The sequence below is a fragment of the Myxocyprinus asiaticus genome, chromosome 6 (genome assembly GCF_019703515.2).
Source record: "Myxocyprinus asiaticus isolate MX2 ecotype Aquarium Trade chromosome 6, UBuf_Myxa_2, whole genome shotgun sequence".
In the NCBI taxonomy this organism is placed as follows: domain Eukaryota; kingdom Metazoa; phylum Chordata; class Actinopteri; order Cypriniformes; family Catostomidae; genus Myxocyprinus; species Myxocyprinus asiaticus.
The window spans coordinates 26717973-26744666 of record NC_059349.1 but is presented as its reverse complement, the minus strand read 5'-3'; the positions used below and the strand labels follow the sequence as shown (position 1 = coordinate 26744666).

General features: G+C 38.3%; 2 protein-coding genes across 7 annotated transcripts in view; both read right to left on the bottom strand.

Annotated features, from left to right (window-relative positions):
- Positions 1-5136: 5136 nt before the first annotated feature.
- LOC127442603 (ras-related protein Rab-3A-like) lies at positions 5137-20284 on the bottom strand. The gene is made up of 5 exons (XM_051700756.1): positions 20194-20284; positions 17004-17231; positions 8793-8911; positions 8515-8639; positions 5137-7979 (listed from the first exon to the last, which is right to left on the bottom strand). The coding sequence occupies exons 2-5, from the start codon at positions 17229-17231 to the stop codon at positions 7789-7791; spliced, it is 663 nt and encodes a 220-aa protein (XP_051556716.1). The 5' UTR covers positions 20194-20284; the 3' UTR covers positions 5137-7788.
- A 1779-nt stretch (positions 20285-22063) lies between these two features.
- LOC127442585 (cAMP-specific 3',5'-cyclic phosphodiesterase 4D-like) overlaps positions 22064-26694 on the bottom strand; it is a 69869-nt gene continuing 65238 nt past the window's right edge. For all 6 annotated transcript variants that reach the window (XM_051700727.1, XM_051700729.1, XM_051700728.1 and 3 more), the window contains 2 exons: positions 26148-26330; positions 22064-24395 (listed from right to left, as the gene is read on the bottom strand). In XM_051700727.1, coding sequence (XP_051556687.1) covers positions 23931-24395; positions 26148-26330 — 648 coding nt within the window. In that variant the 3' untranslated portion in view covers positions 22064-23930. The remainder of the gene's footprint in view (positions 24396-26147; positions 26331-26694) is intronic.

Here is a 26694-nt window from a genome sequence, read left to right as displayed (position 1 = left end):
GAGGGAAAAAAATGTTGTGATGTTTTTCCTGCTTAAAATTGGACACTATAACAATATCAATAAACATTTTCATTATTTTGAAATTTATTTATTAAAAGTTTGTTGACTCAAGGCAACATTGTACCACAATGGACAAATTGAAACATTTGACATTTTCATGCAGAAAAAATAAATATGTTTATTGAAAACATAAATTTCTTTAACTAAACACTTGAACAAACAGATGTATCTAGTTTTTAATGTATTACACATTTCATATTTAATAAAGAGTAACATTTCATATCCAGCTGTTGCTCTCAGTCAACATTGCACCATCGTGGAACACAAGTATTACCAAACCATCTTATCATCAAGTTATGCTTTCAAAACATTACAATCAGTGTTGTTTCAAGGTAAAACATTAAAAATCACCATAACCTTTTCCTAATATGCACCTTATCAAAATCAAATCAAATCACTTTATTGTCACACAGCCATATACACAAGTGCAATGGTGTGTGAAATTCTTGGGTGCAGTTCCGATCAACATAGCAGTCGTGACAGTGATGAGTCATATACCAATTTACAATAACATCAAATTAACACAGCACAATTTAAAGTCTAATATACACATAATTACACTCAACAGTATACAAATAATAACATACACTGTACAGTATACAATACACACTATATAGATACACATTATTCAATAAAAATAAAAATATATAAAAAAGTATATATATATATATATATATATATATATATATATATATATATATAGAATGTACAGTATTGTACTGTATTGACATTCAGGCTGTCGGTTGATAGTCAGTTGTTAAGAGAGAATATAATATAATAATAATAATATAATTTATGACAGTCCAGTGTGAGATATAAGAGTAAGGGTAATAAAGTGCAGTGCTGATGTATTTTGATCGTGGGAGATCAAGAGTTCAAAAGTCTGATTGCTTGGGGGAAGAAGCTATCATGGAGTCGGCTGGTGCGGGTCCTGATGCTGCGATACCGCCTACCTGATGGTAGCAGTGAGAACAGCCCATGGCTCGGGTGGCTGGAGTCTCTGATGATCCTCCGAGCTTTTTTCACACACCGCCTGGTATATATGTCCTGGAGGGAGGGAAGCTCACCTCTGATGATGTGTCTGGCAGTTCGCACCACCCTTTGCAGTGCTTTGCGGTTGTGGGCGGTGTTATTGCCGTACCAGGCAGTGATGCAGCCAGTCAGGATGCTCTCTACAGTGCAGGTGTAGAACCGTGTGAGGATGTGGCGGTTCATTCCAAACTTCCTCAGCCGTCTCAGGAAGAAGAGGCGCTGATGAGCCTTCTTCACAACGACTTCAGTGTGGACAGACCATGTGAGTTCCTCAGTGATGTGGACACCCAGGAACTTGAAGCTGCTGACTCTCTCCACTGGTGCTCCATTGATGGTGATGGGGCTGTGTTCTCTTTCTTTTCTTCTGAAGTCCACCACAAGCTCCTTTGTCTTACTGACGTTGAGGGAGAGGTTGTGCTCCTGACACCAGTGTGTCAGAGTGTGCACCTCCTCTCTGTAGGCTGTTTCATCATTGTCAGTGATCAGACCTACCACCGTCGAGTCATCAGCAAACTTAATGATGGCATTGGAGCTACGTGTTGCCACACAGTCATGTGTGTACAAGGAATACAGTAGTGGGCTGAGAACACAGCCCTGTGGGGCTCCAGTGTTGAGGGTCAGTGATGAGGAGATGTTGCTGCCTATTCTAACCACCTGGCGTCTGCTTGACAGGAAGTCCAGGATTCAGCTGCACAGCGAACTGTTTAAGCCCAGAGCCCGGAGTTTCTCATCTAGCTTGGAGGGCACTATGGTGTTGAATGCTGAGCTGTAGTCTACAAACAGCATTCTCACATAAGTGTTCTTTTTTTCCAGGTGGGAGAGAGCAGTGTGTATTGTAGATGCAATGGCATCATCAGTGGAGCGATTGTTGCGGTAAGCAAACTGCAGCGGGTCAAGAGAGAGTGGCAATACAGAGCAGATGTAATCTCTGATTAGTCTCTCAAAACATTTGCTGATGATGGGGGTCAGAGCAACAGGACGCCAGTCATTTAAACAAGTTATTTTTGATTGTTTTTGAACAGGCACAATTTGGAGGTCCGCACATTAAGTGCCACGCGAACATCGCTATTGATCCAAGGTTTCTGATTCGGATAGATTCGTACAGTTCTGGTCGGAATGACGTCCTCTACGCACGTTCTGATGAAACACATTACGCTATCAGCGTAAAGCTCAATGTCGTCATCAGAGGCGGACCGGAACATCTCCCAGTCCGTGTGATCAAAACAGTCAAACAGTCTTATCCTTACAAGCATGCACATACACACACAAGGACCTGCATGTACACAAGCACATACACACAAAATCTCCTTCCTCACTAATGGCACCTCACTGCTTGTGAAAATTGAGGAAGAAATTCCTCTCAACAGATAAACACAGGTAGGTAGCACATTTTGAGTACTGCACTTTTACAATGCCTGAACAACCTGGGTATTTGCATCGGCCTTTTTTTTCAACCCAAACAGGCCAATGTGACCTGTCTGATCAAAGTGAACCAGCGTTGATGGTCGTGGTTCTACAGGGGATTTGGATGCTTTTCAAGCTGTTCTTCCTCACTGTGCTGTGATGGTCCCCCCTTCTCTTCAAGGCCTTCTTCTCCATACAGAGACACGCTGCAACTTCAGGTTTGAATTTTGCAAGGCTACACACATCCTTTGGGGGGATGTCACAGTCTCTGCTGTCTCTCCGGTAGAGGAGCCAGGCCTCAACAACAGCCAGATCAAATGTGGAAGACCACTCGGTGATACCACTTTTTGGATCGAATCTTTGTTCTGTAGAGGGCGATGAGGGAGTCTAGTAGATCAACACCTCCCGTCCCCTTGTACATGGTGACAATGCTTGGGCATTTCACCTGGACTGTTGTCTTCCTTTTTTTGTCCCATCTCATAACAGTGGTTGTTGGATTCACTGAGGCAAAGGTGGAGAGGAGAGTGACTGCACGATTATCACGCCACTTCACAGCCCTGAGAGTAACCCCATTATAAATGGTCTCCTTTTCCTCAAAAGCCCCCCCTTCCTTTCCTTTTCATGTCTCAATCAGTGGGGAGACAGCATCCAACCAGACGATTGGTTCTGACTGTGCCAGTGGATCTTCCTCTTTTCCAACAGCATCTGCAGGTCAACACTGGAAAACCAGTTGTCGAAGAACAACTTGTGGGAGATGTTGTCTGGAATGATGCTTGAAAGGATTAGCACTATGTTGCCACTCGCGCCTATGTCAGGCTGCCCATTGCAGAGAGAGATACACCCAGTGTACACCTCACAGTTGTAGACTATGTCAATGCTATCAGCAAGAACAAAGATTTTATATCCCTAGTGTTTTGGCTTCTTGGGATTGTACTGTTTCATGGGGTTTTTCCCCTTGAATGGGACAATTTGTTCGTCCACACAAAGATTTCCATCAATTGGGATTGGTTGGAACTTCACCAAGAGAGATGGCATCTGGACGAAAATTTGTGAAAAATGCACTTTTCATTGGAGAAAATATGGATCCATGTGACATGTGCACATGTGCTGAAAGAGGAAACAAAATGGACCCCTATAGGTCATGTGACCACTTTTTTGCATTTTCATTGGTTAGTATTTGAGTTCTCCTCCCCTGAGATAGCATTGACCAATTAAATGGGTGTCTCATTTTATAAAAAAAAAAAAACTAAAATAGGCTATGTTGCCTGGAGGCAACACAGTACCATAGAGGGAAAATCAATTTATGTAAAATTCATGTATGCAAAATAATATACATTTTCAAAAGAATCGAGACATATATATATATATATATATATTATTTTAGAAAAAAAAGTTGTGCTTGATATTGTGATAGAATTGTTTGGTCTATTGTCATTACCTGTATGTGTTCTTTCATGAAGTTTCAGGTTTTCTGTCTGTGTAAACTCCTTTCCATATCCATAGGAACCCTGAAAAGTCTTTTCACCTGTGTGTACTCTCATGTAATTGATCAGTTTATATTTGGCCTTAAATGGTTTCTTTGCATGGAAACAATCCTCCCATAAGCAAATATAATTAGATTTCATCGACCCATCAACATGTTCAGCTGTCAGATATGAGATGAGCTCCCTCATTGTGCAGTAGGTCTTCTTACAAGACTGTGGCCTCCTGGACTTCTCCAGCCACTGGCATGTGAAACTTTCACTTAACTCATTAAAGTTCAGAAAGGTGTCCCTAGGCTGCAGATGAATATGCGTGCCCGTCGCATCTGAACTGTTGAGCATCGTCATTACTCCTCTTATTTGTTCATTCAGCTCCTGTCTGTAGCAAAGCTCTCCTGTTGGAGTAAAGGGCGTAAAACAGTTTGTCTTCCAATGTGCCTCTTGTTCTTGATAAAATCCATGCTCGGCAACAGAAACACCATCCGTACAGTTTGAAGAGTCATACAGTCCCCAAGAAACTTGAAATTTGTGTTGCGGAGCAAAAGATCCAAGGAAAATGTTGTGGTGAAAGAGGATTCATGGGCGAAGTCATGATAATACCAAAACTCACCCGGTATGTAGTAAACTGGGGAGGACACAATTGTCTATGGTGTTAATCGTGAACAGACATCAGCCTCTCCATCAGCTGCATTATCCATAAACATCTAAACACAAGACCCAAATGCAGTCATTCCTATAAAATATAGGAATGTAATACTTTAATAAATAACACTTGTAATATATTTACAAAAAAGAAAATAACACTTGTAATATATTTATAACTGTGTTATAACAGGCTGTTCTTGACTCCTACTCGTAAAACATCCATCCATTAAATCTCAGTGGCTCTTTGATCTCCATGAGAAAATGTTTAGATTGTGAGACAATGCTTTGAAAGAAAGCAATTTATGCATTTAACTATGCATGATTTCAATTCCCCAGACTCTCTTTATTAAGCATCTGTGCACTTGTCATTCCTCAGTAAATAAATAAATAAATAGTCTGAAGACACAGAGTCTTTATCAGGGTACTCTTGGTTGCTTCACAGAGCAATAGAAGCCTTATCCCAATGAGAGGCAAATCCAAATATGAAATAACTGAACAACACAAGAGATTTCAAACAAAGCTTTTATTTAGTTCATGGCATGTGGCCATTTCTGAATAAAACTCATAACATTGAGTGTCCTGTTTATAGAGTACAGTCAGCTGCTTATACAGTGGTTTAGTCTAACCATTCTATTTCAGGGTGAAAAACAGCATTACATGATGTATATTACTTAAAACATATTTGTAATTTTTGTTTTTCTTGTTTTGGTTAAGGAGATGGGATAATGTCAGAGGGCAATTTGTGGAACATGTATTGTACAATGTGTACAATCAATTTACCAAAAAACAAAACAAAAGAGCAACTCAAACTGCCAGACACACTACAAAAGAAGTCTTAAAACCAAGCTTAGTTTTATGGCTTCAAATTTTAACAGTGACTTCTCTGGAGATAAAGCTCACTAACATGTTGATTTCTCTGTATAAAAAGTATATCCCAATGAGTTTGCTGTTATATGTTTAAGATGGACTGTAAACAGGATATAAATGAAAGGTATACATTTCATGAACTCATCAATTATACATCTGCAAAACACAAAGTGTCCCTGCATATCCAGTGACTATTTGGTACAGCAAAGCTTCTGAATTGCATAAGGGAATCTAGTACGTGCTATTTCTACAGACATTTCAAATTTGTCCCCCTTTGCGTTACTGATTAAAAAAGTGACACATTTAAGGGGTCCTGACTTATTCTACAAGAATCACCTAAGGTTGAAGTACTGCAGTAGTTGACACTCAAAAACGGTCCTCAATTGCTTTAATACAAAACACAATACACCGATTAAAAATGCATGAAAATAAATAAGTAATAAATAAAGCATTAACATACAGTAATATTATTGTGTGCACTAACTCAATTCAATACTCTAATGACTTAACGGTTACAAGTGATCCACCAGTGGTGCATATCCAGCCTTTAGTATTTGTAGTGTAAAAGCTTTATTAAACCAAAATGAGCACCTAAATAAAATAAAAAAAGATAATAACAACAATAAATTTGTTTTAATATTACAATTTTAATATGTCTTTGTTAATTAAAATCATTCCCAAAACCCCTGCTGCTACTCTTTGATCAAGTTTCTCTTCATTAAAGCTTTATGTTTTCAACCTGGAGAATAACAGCAATCATCATCTACCCTTCTAAAACAAAACAAAAAAAACGATACTAGGATGACATACGAACATGCACACAGACAAGCACACATTTCGCACATTTTCTTAACAGTAAAATCAGAGTTTGAGTCCACCAGTAGAGTAAAAGCAGACCATGCATCAATCATGTAGCACTGAAATCCTGAAATACCACTTCAATTCATAAATTCAAATTTCAAAAACCATAAGCAATTAACCACACATATATAAATTCTTCTTAATTACATCTTTTACCACATATAACATATACTTTTACTTATCTCATATGTTTTACAAAATACACCTGCTGTTGGTTGAAAGTAATAGGGAAAATATAATGTGCAATCAGTTTTTACTTTTTAATTTCAGACTTAAGATTTCTATCCTTGAACACCAATGAGAGTGATGATTTATGATAATAGTTTTTATATATTGATTGTTTAGACAAGAATAAAATATTTCTTGGCAATGAGGATGTTCGTGTAAATTTGGCCTCTATCAAACTCAAAATCTACATACAAAATGCTTCTGAATGTTTAACAACTTTTAGAGAATATTTTAGAAGATACAGTGCAACAATAACAAGTGACTCAATATTCATGCATTATCCAAAATATACTTCTGTCCAAATATGGCATTTAAAGGGATAGTTCACCCCAAAATGAAAATTCTCTCACCATTTACTCACCCTAATGCAATCCAATATGTGTATGCCTTTTTTCTTCTGCTCAACACACAAATTAAGATTTCTAGAAGAATAATTCAGCTCTGTTGGTCCACTGCAGGTCAACAGGGTCCAAAATCTTGAAGCTCCAAAAAGCACATAAATGCAGCATAAAAGTAATCCTTATAACTTCAGTGGTTAAATCCATGTCTTCAGAAACAATATGATAGTTGTGGGTGTATCAATATTTAAGTCTTTTTTACTATAAATCTCCACTTTCAAACAGCTCTCCTAAGCGCTTTCTTCTTTTGTTTTTGGCGATTCGCATTCTTCGTGCATAACACTCCCTATTGGGCAGGGAAGATCATTTATAATAAAAAATAACTTATATATGAATTGGTTTCTCACCCACACCTGTAGTCTTATTGATTACTTTGAATCTCAAAAAACACATACAGGCAGCATAAAAGTCTTGGACCTTGTTGACTTGCATTGTATGGACCCAGTACAGAGCTGAGATATTCTTCTAAAAATCTTCACTTTTGTTTAGCAGAAGAAAGTCATACACATCTGAGATGGCATGAGGGTGAGTAAATTAAAATTAATTAAATTAAAATTTTTGGGTGAGCTATCCCTTTAAGTCTTTTAGCCTGCTCTAAATATGCTGCCAAATCAGTAAGAGATAAAAATAGCACTGGTTGCAATACTAATAAGATAAGAAAGAAACAAAACAAAAAAATGTGCTGAAGACAGCCTCTGAGCAACATCACATAACCTCTTCTATGAGGTTGACTCCTACCAAAGCCTTCCTTTATAGAGTGGTCCATTGTTCAGTCTGCAGGAAAATGTTGGTAAAGTTGGTGAGAGCAACCCTTAGCAAGCACAGTCCTTGTGGGAGCGCTGCGGCTGCTCCGTGAGCTGAGGACACTGTTTGTTTCCAGTGACAGAGGGATCACCAGACTCCAGGCCCTCGGACATCCTCTCACAGATGATGTCCACCAGTCGCTCAAACGTCTGCTTCACATTGATGTTGTCCTTGGCACTGGCCTCAAAATACTCAAAGCCTGTGACAGTCAAGAGAGATAAAATTTTAATAAAGGCACTATTGTATTCAAATTAATTAAAAGGGCTAAGGAAAACATCCTGAAAACTTGAGGATAGTCAGTGAGTAAAAGGTTAAAAAGTAGCATGAAACTGTGTAAACTTTGAGCTTCTTTGATTACAACAGGATGGAAGGGTGCGAGTATTGTCGCATTGCTCTCTTTCTGTATATAATTTTCAAATATGTTTTGTTTTTCATGCTGCTATGAGGGCCAATGTGCAGTTGTCTATTTAGGCAATGTCTTGATTTACTGATATCAAGCAGCAATTAAGTAATTTAGAAACAGTTCTCAGCATTTTTTTAGCCTATATAAAAAATACTGTATAATATGCATTTTCCCTAAACAAAATAAGTATTTTAATGTAAATTCAATTGATTGAAATGAATAATAGTGATTCCTATATCGAGTGAAATAATCATGCAGCTCTAGTGAATTGTAAGAATGAATGGTAGGACACAAAAGTGTAAAGCATGCTATGTAAAAGACTCATGCTCACCTAGCTGTTCGGACAACTGTCTTCCTCTTTCTGAAGCAACTACCCTCTCATCATCCATGTCACACTTATTTCCCACCAGCAGCACTTGAGCATTGTCCCACGAATATGTCTTAATTTGCGTGGACCTACAAAGAGTGAGGGGTAATTAAGATCAATAACATTGTTAATTTAGGGACATTTGGCATTACAGAAACTAGGCTACACTGTACCAAATCAGTAATTTTAATGACGTGCATACAAACGTTAGTACCAATCTATTTTTAAAAATACTATCGTACCAGTCCTGAACAGCATTAAAGGAATCCTCATTGGTGATGTCATACATAAGAATGAAGCCCATAGCTCCACGATAGTATGCTGTGGTGATGGTCCTGTACCTTTCCTGCCCAGCAGTGTCCTGAAATTTAGAAAGAAATAAGAAGCAATCTGTTTCCGAAGCAAGAGGCTAATATGTTATTATTAGTACTGTCAGTACTGTTTAAATCACGATTAAATCGCAGATTTTAAAAGTGCTGAAATTTGACTCTACATATACTACTTTTCCTATAAAAATGTATTTACTTCCTTCGTAGGAAAGAAAACAAAACAAAATGTAATGATAATGCTAAACATTTTCCAAAACAAAGCCTTCCACACTATAAAGAAAGAAATGCACAAAAAAAAAAAAGTTGTCATTTGGATTTAAATAAGCAGATACTTAAGAGCCTATGATTGGATCATTATTGCAGTGATTAGTATGTTTCAGCTGGCAACAATTCTTTGAACCCTAACTGATGCAGTGTGTAGATTCTCATTTCTTAATTAACCATGTCAGAAGACATATCCAGTGATGTTAAGATGTTACTGTGTTTCAGAAGGGGCAAATTATTGGCCTGCATCAAGCTCAGAAAACAACTAAAGAGATTGCTGAAATTACTGGAATTGGGTTCAGATTTGTCCAACGCATTATTAAAACCTGGAAGGATAGTGGTGAACCATCAGCTTCGGGGAAGAAAAAAATCTTGAATGATCATGATCGGAGATCACTAAAACACTTGGCGAAGTCACATCGTAAAAAATCGACAGTAGAACTCACGGCTATGTTTAATAGTGCGTGATGGCCCTGTCTGTTGTTTGCTTTGTGTTTCATTTCTCCTTCGCAGAATGACAGCAGGTGTGGGTCCTTTCCTTGATTGCTCAGTGGATGGACAAAAGGATAAAAGAGCTGTTCCTTCTAGTGAGAGGTCTCTTCCCTTGCTTTCAGCACTTTTGGGGGCTTGTTTGACTGTTATTTTGGATACTTTGAGAACATTTACATTTTTCCTCTAAATAAATGTATTTCTTTATGCTAATTTGAGTATTGCCTCTTTTTCATGTTGCCCGCCTACAGCCAGGCATGTGTAACATATGGAGGCTCATCCGGGAGTTTGAGTTTTAAGTTCTGGGAGTGAGGGGAAGCATTGATCGTCTCTGCATTTTGGGGGGACGAATTCAACGCAGATGTCCAGTGGTAAGTGCGGGTGTTGCTGAGTGCGAGTTGGTGAGAAATGTGAATTATTGAAACTTTTGTTTTTTTGCCTTTTTTATTGTACTTTGTTGTTTTTGGTGTGTCGGATGCAGGGCAACTGTTTGTAGTCAAGCCGTAATGTGGGTACACTGAAGACTAGGTTGAAGATTAGTTCGATTTTTGAATTGGTTAGATGCGGGGATGCTCCTTAGAGAATATATTTCTCCCTTCACATGATCCGACACAAATAGCTGCACCGCATTTGATTGATTGCTGAGCATGTGTAGTTGAAAGTTGTTATTGAGGCCATTCGTTTTGTTTGTTTTGGCTTACGTTGTTGTTTGGTAAGTTCCGGAAAATTGTATTCGTTTGTAAACCATAAGTATTCTGTCTTGTTTTCTCAAAATGGACTTGAGTTAATTTTTTGCAGCTCCATTGGAAGAATTAATAAATGGTTTAACGAAAGATCAATTACATAAAGTTGTTGAACAAAAAGGTTGGAAGCTAGCACAGCTTAGGCAAAGGGTTTAAGAGCACCTCGCTGAATTGGAAGTGATTTTTTAAAATCCTTTAGCTGCGACTACGCCGTGTGGGCTCGCCATATGTCTCCAACTAATGTCAGCTTAACATCTGAACAACAAAAAGAACTGCTTAAAATGCAAATGCAGCAACGACGCTTGGAGGTTAAAGAGTGAGATAATGAACAGTTCTTGGAGTTTGAAAAGTTAAAACAATGTGAACGAGTGAATGAATTGGAGGTGGCAAAACTAGCCCAAGAAAAAGAGCGATCAAAACTGCTGTTTGAAGTTAGAGTTCAGAGTGGAGTAAACTATCTGGCATGATAAAAATGTTGCTGAAATTCAATGAAAGCCATCCAGATATGAGTTTTTTTTTTTTTTTCATCATTTGAAAACATTGTAGATGATCAGAACTAGGGTGACTCGGTGCGCACTTTGTTACTACAGAGTGTTTATTGGGAAAGCCCAGGAAGCCATTATCAGTGACGGATAGGAAAAATTACAAGGCAGTGAAAGGAAGCAGTTTTAAAAGTGTACGAATTAGTTCCTGAAGCTTATAGACAGCGGTTCAGGAGTTGGAAGAAGGGAGACAAGCAAACACATGTAGAGTTGGCCAGGGAGATGAACGTTTTTATTAACCGCTGGTGTAGTGCTGTTGAGGTGAAAATGTTTGAGGATTTGTGCGACTTGACTGTATTGGAACAATTTGAAAACATAGTTCCAGATTGTACATATATAAAAAAACAAAGTTAAGACAGCTGCTGAAGCTGCCGTTTTAGTGGACGAGTTCGTACTTACCCACAAAAGCCCTACGAAGGATCATTCACACTGTGATTTCGGACATAGAGAGCACAGCCCTGCTCGTTTCCGTAGAGAGTTTGCCTCTTCTTCCAAATTTGATCAGAACACACGTAAAACCGTCCACTTGTAATTATTGTCCCGCTCTACATGCTAAAGGTATGAGGAGCAAAGCTTCTGCAAAGTCTGTTGGATGAGCTGCACCTGTTCTTTCCTCTGCTGATGCCATGTTGGTAAATGACTCGCCAGTTGTAAAGCCGATGGCGATGGCAACCTCTATTGACATCACTGGTTTTGAGAGGCCTGAGGTGTCTGCTGAGGAGCAGTGTTGTTTTTTTATTTGATTGGTCTGAACTTGGAACAAATTATGCCCCCTTCATTACAGATGGGTTTGTGTCTTTGGTTGGTAATTCTCAGCCGGTATCTGTCAAAATACTCTGTGATACTGAAACATCCGAGTCGTTAATTTTTGAGTCTGTTTTGCCTTTCTCTTCTGAATCAAGTACAGGGAGTTGTGTTCTGATTCGAGGAATTGGATTACAAACATTTTCATCTCCGCTGCATAAAATTGCAAGTCAGAACTTATGCAAGGAGAGGTAACAATTGCTGTTTGTCGTTCGTTACCCATAGAAGGAGTACACTTGATAATGGGAAATAATTTAGATGGGGATCGAGTGTGGCCTGATGTTCCACCACCCATAGTTAAAACCGTGCTGTCTACTCCTTCTGAAACTGACAAATGTGTTCAAGACTTTCCCAATGTGTTTACAGCTTGTGCAGTAACCAGGAGTCATGTGTTTGTTTTTCGGGGTAAAACAAAGTCTAAAAGTTCAAAGTTGAATGCATTTTGTCACCTACTTTAATCCACAATGAGTTCATTTCAGCACAAAAGGGAGATGCGGATTTGGCTGAGCTTTAGAAGAAGCACAACATGTATAATCTGGTTATTTCGTGCAGGACGGTTTGCTGCTGCGAAAATGGACAACATATCTTAATTGTGCAGAAGATAATCCAACATTTCAAATTGCTGTACCGATCACATTTCGAAGCTTGGTACTGCAGACAGTACATGGCAACGTAGCTGGGCACTTTGGGGTTAAAAAAACTATGAAAATTTGTTGCGACACTTTTACTGGCCTCACTCAAAAAGAGATATTGAGATATTGTTTTGTGAAGACCTGTCACACCTGTCAGTTGACAGGGAAGCCGAATCAGACTATTAAGCTAGCACCCCTGTATCTAATTCCAGCCGTGAGCAGTCCTTTTGAACATCTGATTGTCGATTGTGTCGGCTCACTACCTCAAAATCTGGCTGCAAGTATATTCTAATGGTGTTGTCTCAACCAACTCGTTATACCGCTGCTTAATCTTTAAGATCGATTACAACCAAGTTGATTGTTAGCACTGTGACAGTTTATTAATATTTTTGGCATCCCAAAGGACATTCAGAGTGAACGGGGTACTAATTTTACGTCGGAAATGTTTGCAAAGGTGTTGAAACATCTACGTGTTAAACATAATCAGAGTAGTGCTTATCATGCCCAAAACCAAGGCGCTCTGGAGCGTTTCCATCAGACTTTAAAATTGTTACTGCATGCATATTGTGTTGAACTTGATAAAGATTGAGAGTTGTTGGCTGCTCGGGAGGTTACTCAAGATAGTACTGGTTTATGTCCAAATGATTACGTTTTTGGACAAAGTCAGAGGGCCATTATCTGGATTATTAAAGATGGATTGGAAAATTCCGACCCCCCCAGTGAATTTGATTATGTGCATGGTTTTCACCGCAGCCTTCTTTTGGCATGCAAATTGGCTGGGAAAAATTCAATCAAAGCTCAAGCTAAAATAAAGAAATGGTATGATCGTGGGGCCGAATCTCGAGTGTTTAATGAGGGTGAACAGGTTTTGGCATTGTTGCCTATTCCAGGGTCCCCGTTTTAGGCTAAATATTCTGGTCCTTATTCTGTGGTGCGCCAGAGCTCCGAACAAAATTATTTGATATCTACTCCGGACCGCAACCGCTCTACTCAGCTTTGCCACCTTAACTTGTTGAAGCCTCATTATTTGTCAGCCTTTAGCTCTGAAGTGACAGAGGTGAAAACAGCTGCGCTAGCTGTGAGCAGTGAGATGACTGTTTGCTCTCCTCAGATTTTTGTAGATGATGATGTCAGTCTCGATGACTGTGTATTACAGCCAAGGCTGAAAAATTGGCAGATCTGGATGGTTTACTCAAATACCTGTGAGAAGAAAAGCGCACCGAATTAAAGTCGGATTAATTGTAATGTTCCCTTCTGTTTTCAGATGTTCCTAAGTGTACCAATTTAATTGAGCATGATATAATTTGTTAGTGTTTTTACAGAGTTTCTCCTGTAAAACAAAAGTATCTAGAAGGTGAAGTAAAATACCAGTTGGATAATGGGTTAGCTGAGCCATCTTATTCTAGCTGGGCATCGCTGTGTCTCCTTGTGAGTAAACCGGATAAAACTTTTTGTTTCTGTATCAGAATGTAAATTTGGTGACAAAGTCAGATTATTTCCAACTTCCTATAATGGATGACTGCATTGACTATGTGGGTTCGGCTCGGTTTGTAAGTAAATTTGATTTGCTTAAAGGGTACTATCAAGTACCTCTGACCCCTCGGGCTCGAGAAATTTCTGCGTTTATCACTCTATCTGGGCTATATTCTAATCGGGTTATGAGTTTTGGTCTGCACAATGCCCCTTGTACATTTCAGTGTTTAATTAATCGTGGATTAGATGGATGTGCGGTTTACTTCGATGACGTTGTCATATATAGCGACACGGGAACAACATCTTCAAAGGATTGAAGTGCTTTTTTTTTCGTGGAAGCCAGGCTTACGATTAATCTGGCCAAATGTGAATTTGCCCAAGCAACGGTTGTTTATTTGGGTAAGACTGTGGGGCGGGGACAAGTTCGACCTGTACAACCTAAGGTGCAGGCCATTGATTATTTTTCGCCTCCGACGAATAAGAAAGAACTTGTGCATTTTTTGGGTATGGTCGGATATTACAGGAGTTTTTGTTTGAATTTTTTAACTGTTGTGGCTCCTCTTACCGACCTTTTAAAGAAGGACATGAAGTTCGATTGGTCTATGTGTTGTCAGCAGGCTTTTGAGAACGTTAAAATGCGGTTAAAATGTGGCGGTTTTGGCCGCACCTAGGCTGGACCAGTCTTTTCAAGTTCAAGTTGATGCAAGTCACGCAGGGGCTGGGGCTGTACTTTTGCAGACAGATGAGAATGGTGTGGAGAGGCCCGTGTGTTACTTTTCAAAGAAGTTGAACAAACATCAGTTGAATTATTCAACTACTGAAAAAGAGGTTTTAGCTCTGATCTGGGCACTACAGAATTTCGAAGTGTATGTGGTTGGTGGGCTGTTTCCAGTAGTGATATATTCAGATCACAATCCCCTCACCTTTTTGCACTAGTTACAGAACCCTAATCAACGTCTTATGCACTGGGCTTTACTTTTACAGCCGTACAATTTACAGATTTGCCACATTCGGGGTGCGGATAATGTGTTGGCGGACACTTTGTCGCACTCTCCTATTGAGCTGGAGTAACATGTCCATGCTTGCTCTCCTATTCTCCATGTTCCTATTTTCCTTAAATGTTGCTTTTCCAGGAATTGCCTGGAATTGCTGGAACTTAGGATGTGGCGCTGGATGGAGGATGAGGCGGTGCTGGATAAACTTAGACGTTTTTGTATTTATTTTATATTTTAGAAATTCATTTGGTGGGTTGCTTTATGAATGGCCTTGGGGGAATGTATTTAAAAAAAAATTTAAAAAAATTGGTTTTTGAATTTACTAATTTTGTTTTGAGCTGGAAATGTGGTTACAGAGACCTTTAAACCCAGCTTCTGTCTTAAGGGAGGGTGTGTGTGATGGCCCTGTCTGTTGTTTGCTAATATTAATTTCTCCTTCACAGAGTGGCAGCAGGTGTGTGTCCTTTCCTTGATTGCTCTGCGGATGGGCAAGAGGATAAGAGAGACATTCCTTCTAGTGAGAGGTCTCTTCCCTTGCTTCCAGCACTTTTGGGGGCTTGTTTGACTGTTATTTTTGATACTTTGAGAACATTTATATTTTTCCTCTAAATAAATGTATTTCTTGAGTATTGCCTCTTTTTCTATGTTGCCCACCTAGAGCCAGGCATGTGTAACAAGTGAAAGTAAGAGCATTTCCACACGCACAATGTGAAGAGAATTTACAGGATTGGGACTAAACAGTTGTGGCCACAAGAAAGCCACTTGTTAGTGAGGTATAATCGGAAAAAACTACTTCAATTTCCTAGGGAGCATAAAGATTGGACTGTGGAGCAATGGAAAAAGGTCATGTGGTCTGATGAGTCCATTTACCCTATTCCAATTGGGCATGTCAGGGTAAGAAGGGACGCGCACGAAGCGATGCACCCGTCATGCATAGTGCCCAATGTACAAGCCTCTGGAGGCAGTGTTATGATCTGGGGTTGCTTCAATTGGTCAGGTCTAGACTCAGCAACGTTACGCAGCAATAATATTAAGTCAGCAGACTACCTGAATGTATTGAACGGCCAGGTTATCTCATCAATGGATTTTTTCTTCTCTGACGGCACGGGCATATTCCAGGATGACAATGCCAAGATTCATCGGGGTCAAATATTATTCACAAATGAATCGGCCACCAAAGAGTCCTGATCTTAACCCCATTGAAAGTCTTTGGGATGTATTGGAGGACACTTTATGGAGTGGTTCAACTCTCCCATCATCAATAAAAGATCTCAGCCAAAACTCTGGATCCAAATAAATGCTGTGACGTTGCATAAGATTGTTGAAAGAATGCCATGAAGAATGCGCACCATAATCAAAGCTAAAGGTGGTCCAACGAAATATTAGAGCATGCAACTTTTTTTTTGGGCCAGGCAGTGTTTAACAGAAATAGTAAGAGTAGTATGGTAGTATGCCATTCCGAAAACGACCAACATCTTGTTCTGCTTTTAGCGCTGGCACTGCGCATGTAATGATACTTTATCCGAACCATTAGCTCATGTTTTGAAAGCTCTGCGGCAACAGAGTATATGAAATTATTTTATGAACTTTGAGCAGAGTGTTGACAGACCCTCCACAGATACTCAAACAAGCTGCACAGCCATTTGTTTGGCTTGTAGGTGATAGTAGATTTTATGTGCTTCTGTGGAAAAATTCTGACTTACAAAGGACATGAAGTACTTTATTTTTGCCACAAGTCCCATCTAGGTTTGTTTTGCAGGCACTTCACAAAGGTTCCACCCTACTACAACCAGTGTTAAGAACTCACACGGAGCTAAATAAAATGTCAGAATCTAATGTGAAAATTGGTAAATGCATTAAATCGTGATTAAGACAAATTTGTTTTTTCATTTTAAATGCATTAATTTTGACAGCTGTAATAATTATATATATGTATCGATGTTCCTCGGACAATCCATTGGGTTTGTTCGATTTCATTTTCACAGGACCAAAGCATAAAACTTTGGTCAAGCAAAACAAGCACTGGTATCTCCTACAGAAAATGCAAATCTAGTGCTTTCATTGTCACTGTCTCTTTTCAAACACTCATTAACTAAAATTAATTATATGTTGCTCTAACACAAAATATAGGACTCTTGCTGAAAGAAAAACATCATATGAAATCTTTTGATTAATTCCTCACCCATATTTGGAGCTTTATCCTCTTGTCATTCCTATAGATGGTCTTCACTTTGAAATCTATGCCCACAGTGCTGACAAAAGCAGGTGTGAACGAGTCATCAGCATAGCGGAACAGGAAGCTGGTTTTTCCGACACTGCTGTTACCAATAATCAGGATCTTGAACATGTAGTCAAAATTTTGATCTGCAGACTCTTTTTGTCCATAGCGAGCATCATTGGCTGAGGCCATCTGCAACAATGAAACAGACTCAGTTGTCCAAAGTAAGTGACAATAAGAATTGCATTTGAAATTCTATTTACATAAAGCATACATGTTAGTAACAGTGTTTAAGTCAACATGACACAGCATTTGCAACCCATTTTACTTCCGTAATATGCCATATTTATGAGTAAAACAGGATACTGAACGAGACGTTAATATACCAGAATGAAGTCAGATGGTTAGATGGGAGGGGTTTGAAGAGTAAGAGCCATTTCAGAGGTGGAGCAAGCTAACAACAAAAAATGTTTCTTACCAATAACATACACTGACATACACTACCAGACAAAACATTTTGAAACACTCATTCTTTATTATATATTTTTTTTTTTTTTCACATTTAGAATAATAGTAAAGTCATCAAAACTATGGAATAATAAATGGAACTATGGGAATTATGTTGTGACTAAACAAAATCCAAAATATATCAAAACTGTGTTATATTTTAGCATCTTCAAAGTAGTCACCCTTTGCCTAGAATATGCAGACATGTACTCTTGACATTTTCTCAACCAACTTCTTGAGGTATCACCCTGGGATGCTTTTTAAACAGTATTGAAGGAGTTCCCATCTATGTTGGGCACTTATTGGCTGCTTTTCTTTATTATTTGGTCCAAGTCATCAATTTCAAAACCTTTTTTTTTATAAATTTTTTTATAAATTGTTTTAGTTTTATTATGAAATAAAATTAATATGGTGGCACAATTATATTTTTGTATATTTTAGATTTTTATTTGAAGTGTTTCAAAACTTTTGACCGGTTGTGCATGCAAAATAAGACCAGTGGCCTCATGTATAAAACTTTGTGTAGATTTCTTTCTAAAAGAGTACGTATGCACAGTCAAGAGTGTGTAGACAGTTAGCACATATTTATGGCATTTTTTATAATTCCTGATGTGTTCAATGCCTGTTTGGTATGTGCACAATGTTTACACATCAGGCTCCAGAAATGTGTTTAATCTCGTGTGACCCTGCATACACATGAGTGGACATTGTATTTTGGCTTTGCTATACGCAACGGATAATTTCAATTAATTCAAACCAGCTGGTATCAGTTCAGGAAACTCTGTGCTGTCAGTAAAGGATTAAACTTTCCACGCATGGAGTCATGTGACAAAAACAACATGGTGCCGACCACAGCGGAGTTTGTCTTTGGGAGAAACACCAACATAACTACATCTGTTAAGAAACCTAATTACGTTTTTACATTGAAACCTGTTTGAGTCAAAAGATTAGAGTCTCTAGTTTCATTTGATATGCCATTTTTCAAATTTGAGCGATTTATCACGAAATGGCACGCTGCTAAACATAATGTACACTAATGCTTAGCACATTTTTTTCTTAGAAATCCTATATTTACTGTGCATTATCACATTGAGAATCAATGGGCTCATCCAAAAGCTGACAATTTTTGCTTTTAGATGCTTTATATCGAACTAGGATGAAAATAAGGTGCATTTCAACCAGAATCTGACTTGGGATAATTTAAAATTTCACAACTTTGTCCCGCTGTTCACATACTGTATGTTGCCATCATTATTTTAGGAAAATGATTTACTCTCTGTTTTTTTGCATGTTTATTAGGTGCTACTAGTTACAAATCAAAAAGGGAAATGGAATATGCACACAGCAGTCATGCTCGGTTCTAAAGAGGTTAATAAAAGTAAATATGGTCAATTTTATTTTCATGTTTACTTCACATGTAATTGCATTGTCTCTGAATGTTTAACACTATATGGTAAATTTGTGTTGTGAATGACCAAAACCAGACAATTGTGAGAGCAGGTTATTTTACAGAGCATAGAGACCATTAACAACCACATTTACAGTCTTATCCTCTAGTTCCAAGCATAACTGAAATGTGGGAACATCCTGTCACAAATAACTGCCAGGATGATATTTTTTCTTCTTCTAATAAACAAAAACAAACATTCTACATGAAAGACACAGTTAGTTAGGACAATGACACAATCACAAGTTGGTTATTCCTATACAATTCCACATTTAAATGTACAATGGTGTCAGAGACTGTTTCAGACTGTACAGCCACTGAATTACATTACAAATAGAAATTGAATAGAGGGTGTAACATGCAAAATCCCTGTATCCTTCTGGATTGCGCAAGGCAGTCAGGGTGGCCAGGGATTTTAAAGGTTTTGTGCGGACTAACCCCTGTGCTTAGTTGGCTGTCAGGAACTGAGCTCAAGGAAAATTACTCCTACATCCCTATTTTAGAATGGAACACTATGAGGTTTCCTTTTCTCATATACTGACAAAGCAGCCTCTGACACTTAATTCTTACCAGAATGACCTGCTCTCATACATTCTTTCATTAGTTAGGCCATTCAGTCCACCTGAGTAGCTCTTGTCAGAGACACATATAGGCTTGTATCAAGCATATTGCGATGAGCTGACAGTAATATTGAAGCAAGAAACAGCTGCATATGAAAAGTGATGCAATTTTCACTCTGAAACAAACGCTGATTATCCAATCGAGACGCTTAATACGAAATGGTCTGCTGTGAGAATGGGATTGCTAGGTTACTGTATGGCTGATATTGGTTAAGTCAGTAGAGCTCTGGTTAGCATCTATCCGCTTAACACACGGGATGATTTGCATTCGGTCAGACTCTAACGTATCGCATCGATCAAAACACATACATGACCATTCATCATAAAAGCCAGCGACAGTACGCCGATTGCCAAAAGCCAGTTTATTTGTTTATTATTATTTATTTATTTATATGCATGCACAGTACTGGATTATCCAGCCTGTTTATGTGCCATCACAGTTAGCTATGTCAAATGAAGGTTACTCTTCTTGTTTTAAATTAAAACCATTGCTCTCCTGGCTTCACAGTGCGACTAATGATAATTTCAAAATAATTGCAAGATGAAACGATAAGATGTTGCCAGAGGAAACCCATCTTACCGTAAGAGGAGATTTATTTGGTGTGGTTTTGATGCAGTTCTCAGCCTGTGCACCTGCGTTCGTGCTGTCGTCACTCGACCGGAGTCGGGTGGAGGCGGGGCTAACAATGACTGACATATGGAGGAGCCAATCACACGTCACCTCACTGAATGGATTGGTAGGATAACCTTAAATGGCCTTCTGGACGAAATTCATGGTATATATAAATCACAAACAGTGTTATATTGATTTTATAGTAAATAATATTAAATAACTTTATAAAAAATTGTTCGTGCATTTCTTCTCCGCCAGCGAAAGATCCCAAAGAAGTCAAATCATCAAGCACATCTCAACTCGCTGCACTGCTCTGATTTGAACTAGTGGTGTTTCGTTTGTAAACGAATCAGGGTTTTTGAACAACCTTTCTCGTTTACTTCTATTGTTTCGGTGGTGAACAACTCTTGTGTTTTCTAACGAATCACTTGAATCAATGATTGAATGACTCACTCGTAACATTGAAGACGCATATTTGTCGCCTCCTACTGGAGTAAATAATATGCAATCTCCGGAATTGGTGAGAAGGGTATAGCTGCAGGCTTTGCTCCAAAAAGGGGCGTGAGCTCCAACTCGCTATTAAAGATATAGGGAGCCCCTAACCTTACCGTTTCCCTAACATTAACCCTTTTGAAGTTGGCGCAACCCCCTTTTGGAGTAACCCCACCCCTTTTGGAGTAACCACGCCTATTTGTAGTAACTCCGCCCTCTTTCGGAGATTCCGCCCCCATTTGGAGGTTTTTAGCCTGCAGTTATACCTACTTGGAAATGGTTACTGAACGAATCAGTGAATAAAGTCAAAATGAACGATGAATCAAAATCCCCACAACCACTTCGAAAGCCACTACTAACACAGAGTGAAACGAATAGTGAAGCGTCCCAGTGCATGCTGCTCTTCCAATCAGATTCGAGGACCCGTAACTAGACATTGTGGCCATAGACGTATTTATATGTCTTTATATCCACCTTTTTCCTGAAGGAGGAAGTGTTCCACAATTCATAACAGAAGCTTTGGTTTTCCGGTCTCAAGTGCTCTCACTCACATCAGCATATGGTTTTAGTGGATAGATAATGATGTTTAGCGTATTAAATTTGTAAAAATTGCCAAATAAAAAAATGATGTGACTCCAAAGACCTTACTCACAATAGCGCCATATTTGTTTTTTGACGGGAATGAAAATGAGGCCGTGAGGGATAGACTTTACCATTTTTCCATGGCATGCACAGTATAAAGCTGTATAAAGCTCCTAGATCACATCACATTTTCCACAACTCATGTTTTCTGGAGTGAATGGGTACCAATATTTTGAAGCTCCAAAAAGCACATAAAGGGAGCATAAAAGTAATCAATATGACTCCATTGGTTTAATCCATGTCTACTTAAGCAATGCAATCACTTTGGGTGAGAAGCAGATCAATATTTAAATCCTTTTTTACTATAAATCTTCAGAAAAGTGGAGATTTATAGTAAAAAAGGACAGTTTTGGATCTGTTTCTCATCCACACCTATCATATCACTTCTGAAGACATGGATTTAACTACTGGAGTCACATGGATTACTTTAATGCTGCTTTTATGTACTTTTTGTAGCTTCAAAGGTCTGGCCACAATTCACTTGTATTGTATGGACCTACAGAGCTGAAATATTCTTCTAAAAATCTTTGTTTATGTTCTGCAGAAGAATGAAAATCATACACATCTGGGATGGTATGAGGGTGAGTAAACGATGAGAGAATTTTCATTTTTGCGGGAACTATCCTTTTAAGATAAAATTTTCCTACTTTAACTTGCCCTATAAGTTTTTGACACATTGCTTTTGAAATCAGCATTAAAAGTGTCCAGTATACTCATATTTTTCCTTTATTGGCATTGGGAACAGGAAAACAATCACAGGAACATTAGTAACAGTGTTATAGTGGTAAACAATACTGTTGGAATAGTCAGATCTGCAACAGAAAAAGACCAAAACAGAGGTGTGTCATGTGAATAAGTTAGTAAAAACCTTTCATGGCCACCTGCCATTTCTTTCAACACATGAGACTTTGCTGTAACAAGCACAAACTGAAATTAAGATAAAAATAAAGCCCGTAATTAAAAGCCCCATTTACTGTAATCCATTTATATTTAGGAGAAATATAAAGATCTGTTGTATCCAATATTAAAATTCATACCATGGTATAAAAAGGACACACAAATGTCTGTGACTTACAATAGTCAGAAAGACTTTTGACACCTGTTATTAATCATGAACAATCTTTGTGAAAATGTTTCAGCTTGACAAAATGAGAGTTTGTGAAGAAAGAAAGAAAGAACAAAATGATCAAATTGGTATGCTACTGACAGTAGTAGATGTCATTGATGGAAATTCGCCAGTGGCAAAATGGAAATTACAGTAGAGCATGGATTATGCTTACTTGGCACTTGTACTGTCATTGGCTGTGTCCCTGGGAAGAGCAGAGCATCGATCAATCGGCAAAAACGAAACAACAAAAAAGGTCTGGCACAGAAAACAAACTTTGGCTTTATGTGTTAAACACTAAATTAGGCATGAACTGTGCATCTTGCAGTGGCACAGCTCTCGTTTTATAACAAAACTGTTCACTTTTATAGATATCATACCTTTGAAAAGATGTTAATACACCCCAGTGGCTCATATTTTCAGTGTGGCCAGCACAGAAACAGAGAGAAAGTACACATGCGGTTTAAGGACACTGATCACTTTCTACATGGGTTTCAAAGCCCAGTCTTAAATAGACAAAACAGCAAATGGTACAGGGCGTGTACACATTCTGGTTACCCTGCAGACCATGGTGAATTCCAGTCTTCCGCACTTTGAGTTAATAAAGACTCCAGCCCTTACTGATAGAGCGATGTTTGGCAATGACAAAGATATTTCTAAAGTACTATCTTACATAATACAGAGCCACAGTTTTCAGTTGGTGTAAATGTGGACGTAGTTCCACTATTAAGCACTAGGTGACGCCACATTAAAATAAATAAAAAGATCACACTCTTGGCTCGACTTCAGTCTAAAGATTTCATAGGAATCCCAGGAAGACGGCGGTCACTATATAGGTACCCTCAGTGTCTTTGCTACATGAAAGCAATCATTTATTTGTATCCTGAGCTGTCCTGTTATGTTAAGGTTAGTTCGTTTTTTTTTCAGGTATGTAGACCAGCTTTAAGTCAACAGTGTATCTATTAAAAAAACATTTTAGTGCACATATACTTCTCACATAAAAACATACAAATGTCCTATTTATCAATCAATATTTTTGGACAACTGGAATAAACTCTCAAAAGTTCACCTTGTTCATTAATTTAAACCTCAGATGTCACAGGATGAAACTTATAGTAAGTATATTTCCTCTCAGTCCATAACAAAGGCAGTTTTATGCTGCGGTTTAGACTGCATTATACAGTATAGTCTGACAGCATCCTGAAGTCACCAGACTGAGAATTTCAAAAACATGTTCTAAGAAAACTTAATGTTTTTACAGACTGAGTAAGAGCTCTCTCCAGTGCAAGGTGACTACTGCATAAAAACATGTCCTGTAAAAGCTTTCCTACCCCTCCGTTGGTCACCTGCTCTGCGTTGCCTCTGCCCTAGGAAGCTAAGAATGGGATGGAGAGGGACAAGGAGGTGGGTCTGGAAGAGTTATGAAAAAATAAAATAAAAACAAAGCTAACAAAGTGTACTGGTGTTATGTTCCCAGTCTCAGACACGACACACTTTTCCCTTCTTGGTCTTCATCTTCACTGTCCGGTAGCTCGCTCATCTCAAAGGACAATGTCCTGCAGCTAGGGATCCGAGCAGTCAGGTTAGAGTGCTGTGTGCGGGGAGCTAAAGATGCATCTGTCCTGGAGGAATCCTGTGCTGTGGCACTAAACTCTTCATCCTCGGGACTCTCAACATCAGACTCCCCTTCCTCCTCCAAGGTCAGTTCAAACTGAAATTTCTCCCCTGCTGAGGCAATGCCTCCACCCACTGCTCCCAGTCCGGCTACACTGCTCTTCTCCTCTGGGGTGGCAGTGGGACTGTGAGGGATCATGCTCTGGTACCACTCACGATTATCCTCCAATGTGTCAAGAATATCCTGGGCATCAGGATGAACCAGATCCGCCCAGGTCTCCCATAGTGGGTGCACTATGTAATCAATGAAGCCCACCTGATGGATGAGACATGACCAGTAAATGGGGAGTTGACATAATATACACTGAAAAAAGTGGTAACCTGTAAACATTCTCTCATCATTTTCTCACACTCATGCCATCCCAGATGTGTATGACTTTCTTTCTTCAGCTGAACACAAACAAAGATTTTTAGAAGAATATCTAGGCTCTTTAGATCTAAACAATGCAAGTAAATGGTGGCCATAACTTTGAAGGTCCAAAAAGCATATGAAGGCAGCATAAAAGTAATCCATATAACTCCAGTGGTTAAATCTATATCTTCAGAGGCGATATAATATGTGTGGATGAGAAAAAGTTCAATGTTCATTTTTTAGAAATAATCTCTACTTTCATTTTCACATGCTTCTTTTGTTTATGGCAGTTCACATTCTCCGGGCATATTGCCACCTACTGGGCAGGGAGGATAATGTATAGTAAAAAATGACTTCAATATTGATCTGTATCTCACCCATACCTATCATATCTCTTCTGAAGATTTGGATTTAACCACTGGAGTCGTGTGGATTACTTTTATGTGCTTTTTGGACCTTCAAAGTTCTGGACACCATTCACTTGCATTGTATGGACCTACAGAGCTGAAATATTCTTCTAAAAATCTTCATCTTTTCAAGAAAGAAAGTCATACACATCTGGGATGGCATGAGGGTGAGTAAATTATGAGAGAATTTTCATTTTTGGGTGAACTATTCCTTTAATAAAGCCAGTTAATTTAGATGTTAAGGTAACATTTTTTTAGGTTACCTGACATGAGTTTACTTTTGGGAAGCTGACATACCATGCAGTGTGACATGCTATCTAAAACTATTTTAAACAGAACATTGCTAATTATTTTATAATCATTAAGCATACAGTTTATATGAGCATATTAATTTATACGATACAATGAAAAAGTGGTAACTTGTAATTGTTACATTAAGGAGTTATTTCTACCTGATCTAACCCTTAAAATTAGTTTTGTTGGTGTAACCTAATGTATTCAGGTTAAGTGATGTTAAATAATATTTTTGACTTGAATAAAACCCATTAATTTAAATGTTACCACATGAAGAACATTTTTAGGTAACATTTTTTTTCCAGTGAATAAAATTATATAAAGTAACTTTAAAAAAATTCATACTAGTGAAGAAAAAAAGGTGCTTAAAAATGGTGAAAAACTTAACAGAAATGGTGATCAGTCTCAGCACCTAAAATATACACTTTTCCTTATACATTCATATACATTTTAACCAAAAATCTTCATATTGTAAAAAAAAAAAAAAAGTCACCATAAGGTTCCATTTGTAAACATTAGTTAACAACATTAGTTAACATGAACTAAAATTGAACAATTCTTATACAACACTGATTAATCTTGGTTACTATTAGTTTCAATATATAGTTGATACATTTTTTAAATCAAAAGTTGTAGATGTTAACATTAGTTAATGTATTATGAACTAACAATGAACAATTGTATTTTTATTAATTAACATTAACAAAGATTAATAAATGTTGTAAAAAATGTATTGTTCATTGTTAGTTCATGATACCTAATGCATGAACTAATGTTAACGAATAGAACCTTATTGTAAAGTTTTACCAAAATGGTTCAACACACTGTGCATCTACTACCTAAACAAAATATCTCCATACAATAAGTGATAGTATCTTCAAACTATAAAAAGAAATAATGACAAAAATCTTGTCTTCAAAGACTACTGATGGTATCTCCTAATTTTTCCCCTTGCCTGTGATTTCTCAATGGAAGCATTGTGTTTGTCACACATGGGGCTGATCTCCATGCCCTTGTCTCTCTCTCGGTCCCCCTGAGTAAAAAACTCCACCATGATGCGATCTGTCCACTGTCGGTAGAGCTCCAGGGGCTTTGTTGGGTTGCTCAGGTCAGCACAATGAACCATGTTCTGAAGAACCTAAACATTTGACATTCGAAATCCATTTTTAAAACTAAAATTGATTAAAAATACACTGCCTGGCAAAAAAAAGTTACAAACTCTAATATTTTGTTGGACTGCCTTTAGCTTTGAGTATGACGTGCATAACGTTGCTGAGCCTAGACCTGACCAATTGAAGCAACCCCAGATCATAACACTGCCTCCAGAGGCTTGTACAGTGGGCACTATGCATGACGGGTGCATCGCTTCGTGCGCTTCCCTTCTTACCCTGATGCGCCCATCGCTTTGGAATAGGGTAAATCTGGACTCATCAGACCACATGACCTTTTTCCATTGCTCCACAGTCCAATCTTTCAGCTCCCTAGCAAATTGAAGTTGTTTT